Source organism: Sminthopsis crassicaudata, chromosome 2 (assembly GCF_048593235.1).
Source record: "Sminthopsis crassicaudata isolate SCR6 chromosome 2, ASM4859323v1, whole genome shotgun sequence".
Classification (NCBI taxonomy): domain Eukaryota; kingdom Metazoa; phylum Chordata; class Mammalia; order Dasyuromorphia; family Dasyuridae; genus Sminthopsis; species Sminthopsis crassicaudata.
The window spans coordinates 205568119-205585293 of NC_133618.1; the positions used below are offsets into that span (position 1 = coordinate 205568119).

The following is a 17175-nucleotide window of genomic DNA, read 5'->3' on the forward strand; positions in this document are numbered from 1 at the left end:
AGTATGATTTAAACATAAAGGAAGATATAAACAAGTTAATGGAGCATGGAGTCAATTACCTATCTCTTATCTACAGATAAGAGAAGAGTTTATAGCCAAACAGAAAATAAAGAGGATCAGGGGGAGTAAAATGGATACTTTTGATTACATGAAATTTAAAAGTTTTTGTACAAACAAAATCAATGCAGCCAAAAGGAAAGTAAGAAATTTTTTTAGTAAGAAATTTGAGTTTCTTTGATAAAGGTCTCATTTCTCAAATATATAAGGAACTGAGACAAATTTGCAAAAATGAGGGCCATTCCCAATGATAAATGGGTAAAGGATATGAAAAGAAAATTTTCAGAAGAAATATGGACTCAAGACAATTCCAAAGGTTATATGCAAGAAAATGCTATATCCACCTGTGGAGAGAACAGATACATTTTTAGTATAGACTGAACCTTAGAAACTCAGAAAATTCTAAAAGATGCATATAACCAAAAATAAAAGCAATTAAGAAGTGTAGCTTAGTTTTCATTTTATTTTTATTTTTATTTTTTTGCTGAAACAGTTGGCGTTAAGTGACTTGCCCAAGGTTACACAGCTAGGATGTGTTTAGTGTTTAAGATCAAATTTGAACTCAGGTCCTCCCCTCCTGACTTCAAGATTGATGCTCTATCCACGGTACAAGCTAGCTGCCTCTAGTAGCTTATTATTATTTTTTTTTTTAATAAAAGTGAGAATAGGTTTTTAAAAAATTACAGAAGGGAGTGGAATCAACATAAAGTAAAAAATTTAAGGAGTTCTTTTCTTTCCATTTAAGTATTATCTCCCTTGGTCAAACTACCTGTTCAAATACACAAACACAAGGGGTTAGCCATACACTAAATACCAAACCACACACTATCAATTGTGATACTACTAAAATATCAATGATATCTAAAGGAAAAGGCTGAAAAACAAAAGCACAAAAAAATGACCCCTCAGAAATTCTTCAAATAAATAAGAATAGATACATTTACAAGCAATTTACCAACCTCTAAAAATTTGGTTGTTAAAAACACTGAAAAATAGGCTGATCTGGGAATACAAATTTTCTTAAACTTATCTCACTTTTATATTCATTTTATCCTTTTATTTCCTTTAAAATACTCATATTGTTGCTCAAAGATATGTTGATTCTCTTCTAAAATGCATATTCATCCTGTGTCTTTTTAAAGAACTACTTCTCTTTCAAATTTATCTTTAAAACTTTATTTTTTGAACCTTTTTATCAATGACTACTCACTACAGATAGTTTTGGAAATAAATTCACAGTACAAGGTCTGGAGAAAGCAATAAGGATGTTGAATTCTTTACATGTTTTAAGCTTCATGTACTTTATTTGCATATTTTTAATATGAACTTTATAGCCACTAAAAAAAAACATGGCAGTTGCTTTTCTTAGATATTGCAGGACAAATGATTCACCTAAATAAGATCTTATTGTTGAAAGCAGAGAAAGTGCCAGGACTTTCATACAGGGAACTCTCAGATATACAAAATACCTCCCCCAAGGCAGGTCCACACCTTCTCAGTAATTTACATTATTACAGAGCTGTCTAGAACACTTAAGTGACTGGCCCAGTATCACACAGCCCACTTAAGTGACTGGCCCAAGATCCCCCATCTGGGAGGTGGGGTTCTAGTGCCAAGATTCTATCCATTATCTTACATCCTTGGTATTTTCTACTTGGTAAGAATAAATTGGTGAAATAAACTGTGCAAATGCCCTGTCTAGTGAATTTAAAGGATGTATAGGCAGGAATAGTTCAAAGATGGAATTACATCACTAAAACAAAGGAATTATATCACTAAAACAAATTATCATACTGATAAAATTCAAATATCAATCCAGGCAAGACTTGTCAACTTCATCATTTTCATTTTTAAATCAAACATCTACTTTCAACTCTTTTGTGCTAAAATTTTTAAACCTACATTCTGTAACCTCCCTTATTTTTTATATCACTATCTAATTCATTCTATCTTTTTCATTAATGCCATGAAATTATTTTTCTTCCCCTCAAGAGCTTTTGTTTTTTGTATTCAATATATTTGTTTCAACGTATTTTATAATTTCCTAAGTTTGCATAGTAAAATTAATTGACACAAAATTAACACATGCTAACAGGTAATATTTTAACACCTTTCATTTCCCAGTTTATCCTATCCTGATTCACACCAATCTGGTTAAAACCAACTCACAGTTTTCACTGTGATAAAAAATTCTTTGTTCCCCTGTTAAAGGCTCCTAAAAATTCTTTTTTTTTTTCCCTTCTAAAAGGCTCCTTTTTCAAGTAAAATCTATATGTAAATACATACTTGTGTGCATATATACAGTATATATATATATATATATATATATATATATGTATATATATATATATATATATATATATATATATGGGTGTGTGTGACCTTCAAATAATGATTAATTTTATTTTCCAATGTTAAAATTAACATTTTTACAAGACTGAAAGGTCAATTATTTTAAAAGCTGCTTGATTTTTTTTTTTTAAACCCTTGGCTAATGTTTAGGTTAAGGTTAAGTTACTGTTCAAAGAAACACTTATTCATACCACTATAAAAAAAAAAGATCTTATGAAATGATTACCCTGTGTTCTCCCTCAATAGTTAATTGAAAAATTCATGATTAATAAATCTAGAATAAAGACAAACAATTTTAAACTATCAAGGCAAAAGTTTTAGGGAAAAGGCAAACCTCACAGGGCTTAAAGATCACCTACAGTTGGTCAAGAATTTTTTTAAAGCCTATTTTTCCCCTTTGTTAAAAAAAAGTCCGTTAAAACAACTAATAGAATAAAAGTTTAAAAGTCATGTACAAATATTAAATTAGGTAAAGGGAAAGAATGTTTTCTCAATCACTGGCATAACAACAGGTGAACATAGAAGTTTTCTGTAGTTGTGATCAAGAAAATAAGAATAACCAGCTACTCTCCAGATATGATAGAAATCCTTGATACATGATACACACATCATGTTTGTGGATATAAGTAGCAACTTAGTAAAGTCAAGAATCTGAGACACTGAAGTCATAACCCACCATTTGGAAACATGGAACATAATTTAGAAACTATTTTAAAAGAAAAAGTAATTTTCATTGGATTGCATTCTGATTTGTTCTTTACCCATATTCATTTATTTTTTTACTACCCAAGGTGGTCAAGAGCAGTGAGAAACATCTTCCTGCAACACAAAATTAATATTAGGAAACACATTTCAATGTATAAGAATGTTAAACATTACTGATGTTCTACACAAGTTATAGTATTTTGGGGGACTTCAATTTAATTTTTTTATTAATTAAAAAAGTATGGCACAACCTAAGCATTTAATTCCATTACTTTAAATTAAAACAATTTATTTGAAGTTCAGGTAAAACTTTAAAATCAGCAAATGCTGAACTTCAAATAATAAAACTTTTTTAACTTAATGAAACAAATATAAGATTTCAAAAAAGCTTTAACTTTTTGCCTAATATCTGGGCTCCGTATGTTCTCTATGTGATCAAGAGTTTCATAAAAAGCAATTTCAAATACAGGGGTCACATCTCATAAACCCTCCTTACTATATTGAAATTACTCCTGACATCAGTGAAAGCAGCACATTAAAGATCAAGGGCAATTTGTGAACACCCTGTAATATTTATCTAAGAAAATCCTGTTGCTTTACCAGATCAAGAAACATTTGTAATAACATTAAAGCTAAAATTAAAAATTACCTTGGGCTTGAAATCAGAATAATTCTACAATATATCTGCAATTAGCAACACCTCCAAAGTCTCTCCTCACAAATAAAACTACTCAAACTTTTTTTTCTTCTGAATACAATTAGTGATGCTTTCCTGAAACCATCTATTCCTCAATATATCTTCTCCACATAAGGTAAAATCAGGATACATGTAAATTTTTATCCATGCACGGATGCATCAAAGTACCTTTGTAGGCTCTTTCCGTCTCTACTGGAAATTTAAACGCATTTTTCGGCTGGGAAATCAGATTCCCATTTTTCCTGCCTTATTTCTCCCTAACCCAGAGTGTTCCTAAGAGTGATGCCTGTTAGCATATCACAATAGGATGTGAAAATTGCATTTTTAAAAAGTGTTACAAGGTTCAATGGTATCAGGAACACCCATACCGGCGTCCCTGAGTCCCTTCATCCCTTCACTTGACGGCTTCACCCTGAAGCTCCAATGCACCCTTACAGGTGCACCCAGGCAAGGCATGCGGGTGGGAATGGGGGTGGGGGCAGCCCAGAGGCTCGCGCTGCACAGCTGGTAGAAGTAGGCAGATGTGCGCGATTCCCCGCCCCAAGCCCCGATTCTGGAACCCCCACAGATCCGGGCACATCCTTGCTAGGAAAGCAGCTATAGGCTAAGCAGTCGGAGTGCCTGCAGGGACCCCAAAGAGAAGAAGGGAGAAGGGAGGCACATTTCCATCATCACCATTACCGCCACCACCACCCACCTTCTCCCCCTGCCCCCTACCCCTATCCATGCGCGTCTCTTATAAATAGCCGCCACAATGTGCTTGGAACGGGCACTCTTGCCCATCCCCGGCCCCCGCCCGCGAGCCAAGGCGGGGTATGTGTGCGCGTGGGGGGGGGTCCGGATGGAGATGGGGGCTGGGGAGACTGGAGAGCAGGGACGGGCACAGAGGGGATCGTTGTGATTGCACAATAACAGGTTTATCGCCCTCTCCCTGGCTCTGGTGGAGAAGCACACAGAATAGTGGCGGGGGGAGAAATGTTCTTCGGACCTACCCCCACCCCCGGATTCCTGTGCAAGTAACTGGGAAAGGGAGGACGAAGACTAAATGCCACCCGATGCCCCTACTCCGTTCCCTTTACAGACACACCTCGAACCGGGAGGGCTGGGCCGGGCGGGGGCGGGGCAAGGGGGAGGGTCGTAGGGAGCGCGACCCCCCACAGGGATACCTGGTCTATGGGCAGCTGCACCGCGTTGCTGAGGGGCTGCAGCAGGGTGGAGCCGGTGGTGCTGGTGGTAGTAGCCATGGCCGAAGCCTCCTCTCCCCAGCCCGCCCGCCCTCCTGTCTGCCCCCTCGCTCGCTCCCTAGGTGAGCCCGCTCCCAGGCGGAGAAAGCCTCACAGGCGGAGGAAGAATAGGAGGAGGAGGACGACGATGGCAATGAAGCTGCCGGCCGCCGCCGCTGCTACTGCTGCTACTGCTGCCGCCGCTGCCGCCGCTGCCGCCTCTCTGGCCCCTTTCGCAGCTCGCGGGAGGAGGGGGGGAAAGAAGAGGAGGAGGGGGCGGCGACCAGGCACGTCCCTCCTCTCGGGACCGCCGCCGCTGCCGCTGCTCCTGGACTCCGCCCCGCCTCAGACCCCACCTCCCCGGTCATCCACACAGCCTCCGGTCCGACCCGACCCGGTCAGACCGGGCTCAGGCTGCCCGGCTGCTCGGGCCCTCCTCCCCTCCGGACACCCCCCGACGAAAAAGCCTCCCAAGTCTGCCAACGCCCCTTCCCCAGCTGCTACACTCACGCGCCGGACAGCCCCGCTGCCCAATCCCAGCGCAACGTGCAGACCCCATCAGCCAATCAGAGGGCGCTAACCAATAAGGGGGGGAAGCGTCTGGGTGTGGGGATGCATTCACTCCCTCTCCCCTCCGCACGCCCCCCCCACACGTCGCGCTCTCTTTCCCCAAGCGAAAGCTGGAGCGTGAAGGGGGTGGAGGACTCTGGGATGTGAAAGATGTCTTGGCCCTTCCTGCTCAACAATCCCCCCAAAACAAGAAATAAAGTCATTCTCCTAGTCTGGTCCCCAATACCCCCCTCTTCGCTGGGAGGGGCTACGGATAACAAAGGGTAATGGGGTGGCAGGCACACAAAGGGAGATGTGAGAGAAGTAGAATCCCGAGCGTTCCTGTCCACTCCAAGTCCTATGTGCTGGAGGTCTGGGACTTGGGTAAGTAGGAGGCTGGGGAAGAACGGACGCTTCTCCCGACCTTCAGCACCAAACTCCCCTCCTCTGCTGGAGGTGTCAGGAACCCGGAGTCGAAAACCAACTCCTGTTGCTTCCAGATGTTTCGCTCACCATCACCCCACCCCCCTATCTGGTAGTTCATATGTTGAGAGAGATTGGATCTTAGAGCTAACCTATTCCTTGTAGGCTCGAGGAAGCGGCCCTTGATAGATTAAACCTTAATCTTTATGGAGCCAACAATTGAATTAAATGCCCAACACTGAGAAAGAATTGTCCTCCCTAATCTGTCCACCATCACCCCCTCCAAACTATCATTGCAACTCTCCTGTTAAACTTAACTGTGTTCAAAGCTTTCAACGTCGGTAAACTATTCATTTTTGTTTACGAACTATTTACATGGAAAAAGAAAGTTAAGACAGATTGTCCTGGACTTTAAGGATACTAAAGGCATAAAAGTTACATTTGCAGGATTTTGATTTAAAGGAGAAGATAATACTTAGAACAGGAGACATAAAGGTCCACAAATATATACTTAAAGTTAGAATTTAAGCCATAACCCTTCTATCTTTGCAGAATTTACCTTCATTCACTATATCTACAGTCATAACACAAGATATAAACTCCCACTGTGTCAATCATGTTTTGATTCTTCTTAGTTAGAACAAAATACAACCATTTAAAACTCTTCAATCACTGGTTACCTATAAAGTAAGACTATTGAAAATATTAAAAAGTATCACTGAGTTTTGGTATCAAGTGAGATATTTTTTAAAAGCATTCTTTTAATGTTAAAGTCCTCCAAATATACCTATCCACAGATGACATTGTACTCACTGCCTCCGAGTCTGGAACACTATCAAGACTACAAGTAAAATGTTTCATAATGTAAATTTTTCCTGGTCCTAGACACTGAAGGAAAAAAATAGATTAATGTGTCCAAACTATAGCATGCAACTGGATTGCCTCCATATGGATTGCCCTGATAGGCTGCCCCCATCTAGACATAATATTTTCTTATATATGAAGAGAGGCAGAGATAGAAAGAGACAGAGAGAGAGATAGGGAAAGAGACAGAAAGTATGTGTGTGTGTGTGTGTGTGTGTATGTGTGTGTGTGTGTGTGTGTATGTGTGTGTATGTGTGTGTGTGTGTGTGTTATGTGTGTAAAACAGAGACAGAGACTTCTAAAAGAGATTTATAGGTTTATACCTGTATCTTATCTACTTGTATAAGCTTGGCAGATGGACAATGACTTAATTCAAGAATTGCAGAAGAGGAGATCAAGATAATCTAGTTGAAAAACTATACAATCCTTTCAATGATCTCCAAATGTTTGACTTCTGCAAAAAGCCATTGAATTATCATGAATAATCTTCAGAAACATTGATGATTAGAACAGTCCAAAAATAAAATAGGCTTGCATGGGAAGTGATGGGTTCCTTCTAACTTAAGCTCTTCAACTGAAGATCAAATGATTTTTTTTTTTAAGAGAGGAATTTCAGTCAGATATTGGTTCCATGGTCCAATTCAAAGTCTGATATGTTAAGAATATAACAGTCTCCTCCTAGTGATGTTACATGTCTATATATTATGAAACATCCCAGTCTCTGAAGACTCAAAATTACCTAAAAGTAATGGAAAGATGCATAATAGGCATGAATAAATTACCACATATTACCATCAATAGCATACATTCAAAGAGTAGAATTAAAGTTATTTTCAAAAACATTTCATGAGAAAGAATTATGGGCTGGTCAAGTAGTAAAAATGGGAGGCAACAGAATGACAGTACTAGTGATCCTCTTTGTTTCACTCATGTAGGAAAACTTCCAGTGAGGAAATAGGGATAATATAGGGATAATATGTCTTGTCCACAGCTGTAAGTCACATAGCCATGCTCCTTCCTGACTCTGAAAACATCTTTCTATCCACATACTGCCTTTTCCTGAAAATTATTGTTTTTTAATGAGAAGAAGGCCTTCAGTGCATCAAGGCATTTAAAGCAGAGAGTCTTTGGGGAAAGTTTTATGAGAATGGCACAAATTTTAAAAGTATGGAGTGATTTAAATTTTAATAAAAAGTTAAAATAAAATTTTAAGTAAATCTTTGAATAAATTTTTAAAATTAAATAAAAGGCATGGAGGAGTGATCCTATTGCAAGAAAGGAATTTGTTTGAGGTATCAAAGTAAGTTATATATAGCTTTTGATCATTGCTGGAAGTTTTAAATGATGTGATACAACTTGAGTCCATGCTTTAGGCTTAGATTGTTGTTTGATTCTATTCTAAAGAGATAGTAGGGATATTAAACAATTTCCTCTTAGGCTATATTCTAATGAAAGTGGTGAATAGAGTGGTGTAACACTGGCAGAACCTATCATTAATGAAATTCTCACGTTTAAAAAGATTGCCTAACGATGAGATTGGGATTGGACCTGAGATTTCAGTGGTAAAGGAAACTCCCAAGTGAGAAAACTCCCTCATACAGGATAGTAATTCTTGGTAACTTATAGTCTTAGAAAGTTGTTTAGAGTTTTAGAGAGTTAGTTAAATGTCTGTCTCAAAGATCCATAGCCAGTATGTACCAAGATCTTTCCTCGCTCAGAAGTCAGCTCTATTTCTTATTCTCTCAATGTCTACAAATGTCATGATATGATGAAGGCCTTTGATACTGTCAAGCATGAGGGAGAGCTTAATGAAAATTATGGCAAAATTTGATTGTCCAAAGTTCAACAGTATCACATATCACTTTCATGACAGCACTCTTGTACCAGTTCTTGATAATGAACTATGTTCTCATGCTTTCCCAATCACCATGAAGTGAAACAAGGCTATTTACTTGCTCCCATACTTTTAGTATGATGCTTTCAGCAGTGTTGTCAGACAACTTCAACAAGATAAAAATAGCATCAAGGTCAGATATTGCAGTAAAGGTATATCTAAACCAAGACTAAAATAGAGGGAGAATTGGTGTATGATTTTTTGGTTCACTGATGATTATGCACTCATGCACCTCTGAGACTGAGATGCAACAAAGTATGGCTAAATTCCCTGCTGCTTATGCTAATTTTGGCCTAACAATTAACTCCAAGAAAAACACTGGCTCTTCACTAGCCAACACCACATTTATACATGGAACCATCAGTTACAGCAAATGAAGAAATAGTGAATGCAATGGATAAGTTCACTTACTTTGGTAGGGATGTACACAAAAATGATTAAGTTGATACATGCATTGCCAGAGCTAGCTCAGTGTTTGGGAGGCTCCAAAGGAAAATATGGGAGAGACAAGGATATTACACTGACAACAGACTGAAGGTCTAGAGAACTGTTGTGTTGACCTCATTGTTATATGCCTGTGAAACCTTGACAACATACCAGCACCACGCCAGGGAACTGAATGACTTCCACCTGAATTGTCTTAGGAAGATTCTGACAATCATCCAATAAGATAAAGTTCTGGGTACTGAAGTCTCCTCTCCAATTAAACTGCCAAGCATTCAAATTCTACTGCAGGTAGTACAATTCTAATGAGTTAGCTACTTTTTTTAAATGGCAAATGTATGTTTGCCTAAAATTCTATCTTTTGGAGAACCTACACAAAGCAAAGACTTACACAGAGGTCAGAAGAAGTGATGCAAAGCCATTCTCAAGGTCTGTCTGAAGAACTTTGGAATTGAATGTACACATGGGAGACAGTGGAACAGGACCACCCAGCTTGGCATGCCATCATCAAAGAATGCATTGTACTCTATGAAGAAAGTAGAATTGAAGTAGCTCAAAAGAAACACATGTACAAATTTGGAGACATCTCCTTTCCAAATGTTCATATGGACCATTTGTGCCTTGACTGTGGTAGAGCATTCTGAGCTCTAATTAGACAGACACACCATGGTGATGCCATTTTGATCCACTTCAAGCACAAAGTACAATAACCACCACTAATGTCAGATCATAAAATATGACATTTATTATGTATGAAGATATAGATATACACATATGGTTTAGTGAAAAGAGCACTGACTTGGAAGTCAGGAGACCTGGATTCTAATCCTGGGTTTACCACAAATCTTGAGTAAATCACTTAATCTCTATGTCTCATTGTCCTCATCTGTAAAACAGGTCCATAATAAGGTTGTTTCAGTTGTGAGGATAAAATTAGATGTTAAAAGTCTTTGAAAAAGAAAAATATATGAGAACATTAAAGATGAATAATATACTGATATTAATTCCTATTAATTGCAAATATAATTTAATGTTCCAATCTTAGTCTATTACCCATATTAATGTAGAACCATTGTCCTATATGAGTTTTATGGGCAATGATCAGCAATTGGCATAATTAGGAATTTTGCCCAAGTTCCAAAGTATGGGAAGAAGAAAAAGGAGAGTGAGAAATATTTATTGGCCACTCATGTGAGTGATTGGAGTTGAAAAGTCATAAGGAAAGTTGAAAAACTAAGAAATTAGGGATTTTGAAGACAGCTGGACTTGAGGTGGAAGAGAAGAGTGAAAGGCAAGTACTGATTTTAGTAGGGAAGGGAAGCAAGTGACGGACCTGTCCATAGACAACAGCAACAAGGATCTGGATTGTAAGAAAATGAATTTATAGAGTAGAAGAGGTAGTTCCTGAGTAGAAGGTATGAGAGGAGAGAGAGAGAGAGAGAGAGAGAGAGAGAGAGAGAGAGAGAGAGAGAGAGAGAGAGAGAGAGAGAGAGAGAGAAAGAGAGAGAGAGAGAGAGAGAGAGAGAGAGAGAGAAGGGGAATCAGGAGTATGTCACACTCCTCTCGTGGCCATATTTCAGTTGTAGAAAAAAAAAAAAAACCCAGTTATAGGGATATGCCAAGCCAGAAACTTGTTTGTTTTCATTTGAATATTCTAAGACAAATAGTAATGTGAAATAACAGAGATATAGGATGAAGGACAGTTTAAATAATAAAGGAGGGTTCCAGAGGGAGACTCAAAAAGGTACAACAGAAATTGTAGAGAAAAAAATTTGGTTAAGAGTGACTTTATTATTGGGAAGGACTACATATGCCTTCTTCACTTCCAAGCCTCTGTTGATCCCTGACATCTTACATGGTGAAGGGTACCAGGTCAGAGAAACATATCAGAAACAATGTATCTTTGTCTCGTAGGAAGATGGATGTCAGGACAGGAACTTCACAGTCTTGAAACTCCATGGGATGACAGGCTCTGGGCTCACAAAGAGAGCTAGAATGTGAAGGGAAGGAAGCACACATCTGCATGTTAGTGCCTTAGGCAAAGCCCCAACTTCCCCTATTAATTCTGGCTATGGAAATTAGTACGTAAAAAAACTTCAACCTACAAATGTTACTTTAATATGCTGACTCATAAGATGGCTATGGTAATTGATATCTGCTAAAATCCTTCTTTTTTGCCAACTTACGCTTACTTACATTTCTTCTCAGTAGTTCATTTAGTCTTTTCTACTTGTATTGATTTCACAAAAAATAGCAAATTGGAGCACATATTTTGTTTATTCTATACCTTTATGCTGCAGTATTTTGATTATGATGGACAATAAATGAATGGAAACCATTCATTGAAGAGTAAATACTTTTTCTCAGGGAACTTATTTCACCAGGTTGGGGTGGTGTCTCCAGAGTTGCAGCTATCACATGGCTGTTAATTAAATTCTTTGAAAGAATCCTAAGAGTAAATCTATTATAGGTCTGATGGGGGTAAGAGGAGGGAGTAGATAGATATACTCCTAAAGTGTATCTCTTGAGTCCCCACTGCTATGTCATTCTCACAAATCAATCAGTCACGATAATATGAAATAATGATAAGACAAAATCAGGAATGATCATAAAATGGACTCAATAAAAGGCAAGAGCAGGAATAAATATGATCTTTACTCATTAAAAGACAATATTACAGTCTGCCAACAAATCTTAGTCATTTTCCTACAAATGTACATAGTGTCTATAGAGAAAAGCAGGCAAAAACTTCCAAAAATCTTTTAAGGAGCCATGTGAGTAAAAACACACAATCACCCATGGTGAATTTGGATGATAGGTCTTGATACCTTTGATCTCTTTAGAGAAGAGTCTAGAACACATGTCCCCTATTGGGCAAAACCACCTCACTGCTATCTGCTCCTCTTCTGGTCCTCAAAACTCTCCTATTGGGCAAAGCCAATTTTCTGTTCACAAGTCACTTTATAAATGACAAACTTTTTTGACAAATAGCCTCCCTTGGCAAGGTGCTGAGAATCTGATAGGCTTTTTCAGTGATAAACAATTCCCTTGGGCCAGAGAATGTCTAAGGTCCACAGATCTGCTCTGGGGCTCTGAGGTGTTTCTTTCTCTCTAGCAGTAAATAGTGATAGGATTCATAGAATCTTTCTCCATCTATTTAAAGAACAGGAGATAAAATTTTCTTTAGCTGTTTCCCCACAAAGAATTTTCCCCAACCTCTTATGTCTCTCTCTCAAATCAGAATGGGTAGTTGAGAGCAACACAAACAAACTCCCTTTCCCCCCAAATGTTTTCCCTTTCTATCTACTTTGAGATCCACAGAGCCTGAATCCAGCTCAAAGTAGATATTATTTTCTCCATCTATTTCTAGCTTCTGTCTTCCACTCAAATCAAGTCAACCAGTAATTATGAAGTGCCTACTATGTTCCAGGTAATATGCTAAGCTCCGAGGATACAAAGAAAGGCTATCTTTCTTTGTATCTCAAGGATTTCATAATCTAATGAGGTGACAACACAGAAATAACTCTATACAAACAAATTATATATAGGATAAATGGAAAATAATCAACAGAGGGAAGACATCATTAAAGGGACCAGGCAATGGTTCTTGCACAAAGTTGAATTATGAAAAATTCAAGGAAAATTATCTCTGGGAAAACAAGGAGCTAAAAAGAAAGCGTTCTAGGTATGGGGAAAGCCATTTTAAAATGTACAGAATCAGAAGATATGGCTTAAGAAAGAGAAAGGAGGCCAGTATCTTTAGACCATAGAGTATGCGAAAGGAAGGAAGTTGTAAGGGGACTGGAAAGGTGAAAGGCATCAGGTTAGGAAGGATTTTAAAAGCCAAACACAATATTTTATATTTTATACTGTGGATAATAAGAAGCCACTGAAGTTTATTAAATAGGAAGAATTGCTTAGTTGGATCTACACTTTAAGATCACTTTGATAGCTGAGTGGAATAGGGAGAGAGTTATGGCAAGGAGACCAATCAAAAGATTGTTTCAATAGTCCAGCTTGAGGAGATGATGGTCTGCCCTGGAGTAGTGGAAGTATTGGAGGAGAGAAGCAAGAATATATGAGAGATGTTGCAAAAGTCAAATTAGATATACAGAGGTGAGAGTGAGGAGCTGACTGACAGTTAGATTGTAAGCCTATGTAACTATGAGGTCATTTGTCCTCAAGAATGACAAGAAAGTTAGGAAGAAGGGAAAATTTGAGAGGAAAGATAATGAATTCAGTTTTTGATATTTTGAGTTGAAAAAGTTTACAGGACATCCAGTTCTCAAGGTCCATAGAAAGATTTATAAATCTGAAAGTCAGGAGAGAGGTTAAGGCTGAAGAAATAAACCTAAGAATCATCACCATAGAGATGATAATTGAATCTATGGGAGCTAATAAGATTGACAAACTATGTATTGTGATAGAAAAAGAAGAGACTCAGTGAATACATATGGTTAATAGGGCTTATTTGGATGAATATCCAGTTAAGAAGAAGAAGAAACAGTAGCAATAAAGAACCAAGAATCATGAAAACCTAAAGAGGAGAAAATATTCAAGAAAGGAAGGTGATTGATAGTATCAAAGTCTTCAGAGAAGTCAAGAAGGAAAAAGTTTGAGAAAAGATAATTAGATATAGCAATCAGGACATAATTGGTCACTTTAGAAAGATCAGTTTCAGTTGAATAATGAAGCTGAAAGCTGGTCTATAAAGAGTAGAAAGTAAAAGGAAAATAAGTAAAAATATTAATTATAGATGGCTTTCTCAAGGAGTTTAGCTATGAAAAGGAGAGATATAGGATGTTAGCTAGCAAGGATGGATGACTTAAGTAAGAGTTTTTGGAGGAGTTTAAGGTTTTTTTTGTTTTTTTCATTATTCTGAAAAAAATGAGAAGAATCAAATAAGAAAGGACGACTGTTTAAAGTGGATGAATTGATGATAGCTGATAATGAAGTAATTCTTACTTATTTTTTTCCTCTGCTAAGGAAAGTGGTCTTTGAACTGGAAAAGACAATAAAAATTGCTAATAGGGTCTTGATATGAAAGGTAAATAAGAGATAGTAATCATATTTACCCTTGATGTGTTTATGTTATATTGTCCAGATGACTTCAGATAACTTCAGATAATGAAAGAATTGGAAGGTGTGATTACTAAGAATAATAGCTACTTAAAATTGATCCTTGAAAGAGAATGAGAGACACAATAGGATTGAAAAAAGGCAAATATCTTCCCAAGTTTCTAAAAGGAGGAAAAAATAGAGTCTGCACATGAATTTGAGTTCAGCTCATATCAATGAACATCTAGAAAATAAAATTATAAATACAAATTGTCAAATCAACTTCACTTCCTTTTTTTGACAGATTTATTTAATCCGAGGAAACTTGTAGGTATAATTTATCCAGAATTTTTGACAAAGTCTCTCATGGTATTCTTATTTATAAGGTAGAGGAATATGAGTTAGTTGATAGTGCAATTAGATGCAGAACTCATTGAGTGGACAGATCCAAAGAGTAGCCATTAAAATTTTGAGGTCACCTTAGAAGTCTCTAGCAGACAGATATCTGTGATAGATCCTGTGATATGTAACATATTTATTAATGACTAAATTTTTTAAAAATACCATTTAAAATGTTTAATACATTTGCAGGGGGGTGACACAATGATGTGGGTATCTTTAACCAGTAAAAGGAAACAATTAGAGGCAATATAATAGCTGTCTTCAGTTATTTGAAGAGCTGTTAAATGAGAAAAAGATTAGACTAGTTTTCCTTGGTTCCAGAAAATGGAAATAGGAATAATGAGTGAAATCTGCAAATGGGAAAATTTAATCTTGATATAAAAAAATTCCTAAAAATTAAAATTATCCAATAATAGAATGGATTACCCTGGGAGACAGTGGATTCCCACTAACTAAAGGTCTTCAAAAAAAAAGATTTGTTGATCATTTGTCAGGTGAGTTACAGAGGTAATTATTTTTTAAGTATGTTTTTAGCTCAAATGATCTCTGAGATCCCTTTCAATACTGAAATTCTGTGAAAACTGTGATGTGAGTGTCCTTGCTTCTACTGGCATTGACCTTCATCATCCTCTTCTTTTTAAGATCCTGTTCTTTCTCTTTATAACTCTCTGGGCTGAGTATCAAGTCCCAAGAAACTAGATACTGGATATGAGAACTGACTTTAACCTACAAAGGCTTTAGTTACCATGTCCCTACTTTGTTTTTTGCCTGAGGACATCAGAAATGAGAATGAAGTAGTAATTTAGGAGACCCATGTTCAGTTATGCTGTTAATTTTAATTCAGATTTTTAAAAAAAATATTTTCTCTTTAGAAAGCAGATACTGATTGTCTTGCTTAAAAGTTTTAAAATAAATATGTTAAATTATCCATTTGACTATCATCAACAAACACAAACTTTCCATATAAAAAGAATAATTGCATTCAAAACTATGAATCTATTATGTATAGCTCAATTAAAAAAATATACATCAAGATATTATGGTATACTTAGAGAACCCCAAAGACTCTACTAAAAAGCTATTAGAAATAATCCACACCTTTAGCAAAGTTGCAGGATACAAAATAAACCCACATAAATCATCAGCATTCTTATATATCACTAACAAAATCCAACAGTTAGAGTTACAAAGAGAAATTCCATTTAAAGTAATTACCGATAATATAAAATATTTAGGAATCTATCTGCCAAGGGAAAATCTATATGAAACTATATGAGCAAAACTACAAAACACTTTCCACACAAATTAAGTCTGATCTAAACAATTGGAAAAATATCAAATGCTCTTGGATAGGGCGAGCAAATATAATAAAGATGACAATACTACCTAAGCTAATCTATTTATTTAGCACTATACCGATCAGACTCCCAAAAAACTATTTTAATGACCTAGAAAAAATAACAACAAAGTTCCTATGGAAAAACAAAAGGTCAAGAGTTTCAAGGGAATTAATGAAAAAAAAAATTTTAATTAAGGTGGCCTAGCTGTACCAGATCTAAAATTCTATTATAAAGCAGTGGTTACCAAAACCATTTAGTACTGGCTAAGAAATAGACTAGTTGATCAGTGGAATAGATTAGGTTAAAAGGACAAAATAATCAATAACTTTAATAATCTAGTGTTTGACAAACCCAAGGACCCCAGCTTTTGGAATAAGAACTCAATGTTTGACAAAAATTACTGGGAAAATTGGAAATTGATATGGAAGAAACTAGGCATTGACCCACACTTAACACCTTACATCAAAATCGGGTCAAAATGGGTTCATAACCTAGGCATAAAGAATGAGGTTATAAATAAATTAGAGGAACATAGGATAGTTTACCTCTCAGAACTGTGGAAGCAGAATGAATTTAGGTCCAAAGAACTAGAAATCATTATTGATCACAAAATAGAAAACTTTGATTATTTCAAATTGAAAAGTTTGTGTACAAACAAAACTAATGCAGATAAAATTAGGAGGGAAACAATAAACTGGGAAAACATTTTTACAGTCAAAGGTTTAGATAAAGGCCTCATTTCCAAAATATATAGAGAATTGACTCTAATTTATAAGAAATCAAGTCATTCTCCAATTGATAAATGGTCAAAGGATATGAACAGACAATTCTCAGATGAAAAAATTGGAACTATTTCTAGCCATATGAAAAGATGCTCCAAGTCATTATTAATCAGAGAAATGAAAATTAAGACAACTCTGAGATACCACTACACACCTATCAGATTGGCTAGAATGACAGAGAAAGATAATGCAGAATGTTGGAGGAATACATTGTTGGTGGAATTGTGAATACATCCAGCCATTCTGGAGAGCAATTTGGAACTATGCTCAAAAAGTTATCAAACTGTGCATATCATTTGACCCATTAGTGTTACTGTAACTGGGCTTATATCCCAAAGAGATCTTAAAGAAGGGAAAGGGACCTGTATGTGCAAGAATGTTTGTG

At 36.8% G+C, this 17175-nt stretch overlaps 2 protein-coding genes and 1 long non-coding RNA gene across 6 annotated transcripts in view; 1 reads left to right on the forward strand and 2 right to left on the reverse strand.

The window, feature by feature from the left end:
- The window catches only part of MBOAT2 (membrane bound glycerophospholipid O-acyltransferase 2), a 159918-nt gene extending 154400 nt beyond the window's left edge, over nucleotides 1–5518 (reverse strand). Inside the window, exon 1 of one of the 4 annotated variants that reach the window (XR_012486153.1) lies at nucleotides 5150–5518. Coding sequence is in view for 1 of the 4 variants with exons in the window: in XM_074288094.1 (XP_074144195.1) it covers nucleotides 4978–5055 (78 nt within the window). In the remaining 3 variants the exon portion in view is untranslated. Of the gene's footprint in view, nucleotides 1–4977 lie in introns of all 4 variants that reach the window. The other 3 variants (XR_012486152.1, XM_074288095.1, XM_074288094.1) reach the window with 3 other exon arrangements.
- Nucleotides 4158–7051, forward strand: LOC141552708 (uncharacterized). Its single transcript, XM_074284733.1, has 3 exons — nucleotides 4158–4271; nucleotides 4558–4624; nucleotides 5118–7051. Exons 1-3 carry the CDS (start codon nucleotides 4158–4160, stop codon nucleotides 5612–5614), a joined length of 678 nt encoding a protein of 225 aa, XP_074140834.1. The 3' UTR covers nucleotides 5615–7051.
- Nucleotides 7052–10911: 3860 nt separating this feature from the next.
- Nucleotides 10912–17175, reverse strand: part of LOC141555323 (uncharacterized) — a 28934-nt gene continuing 22670 nt past the window's right edge. Inside the window, exon 3 of the long non-coding RNA XR_012486157.1 lies at nucleotides 10912–11198. This is a non-coding gene — a long non-coding RNA (uncharacterized LOC141555323). The remainder of the gene's footprint in view (nucleotides 11199–17175) is intronic.

Coding starts and splice junctions, on each gene's coding strand:
- LOC141552708 (XM_074284733.1), top strand. CDS start 4,158: ATGGTATCAGGAACACCCATACCGGCGTCCCTGAGTCCCTTCATCCCT. Junction 4,272..4,557: donor CACCCAGGCAAGGCATGCGG/GTGGGAATGGGG, acceptor TCTTATAAATAG/CCGCCACAATGTGCTTGGAA. Junction 4,625..5,117: donor CGCCCGCGAGCCAAGGCGGG/GTATGTGTGCGC, acceptor CTCGCTCCCTAG/GTGAGCCCGCTCCCAGGCGG.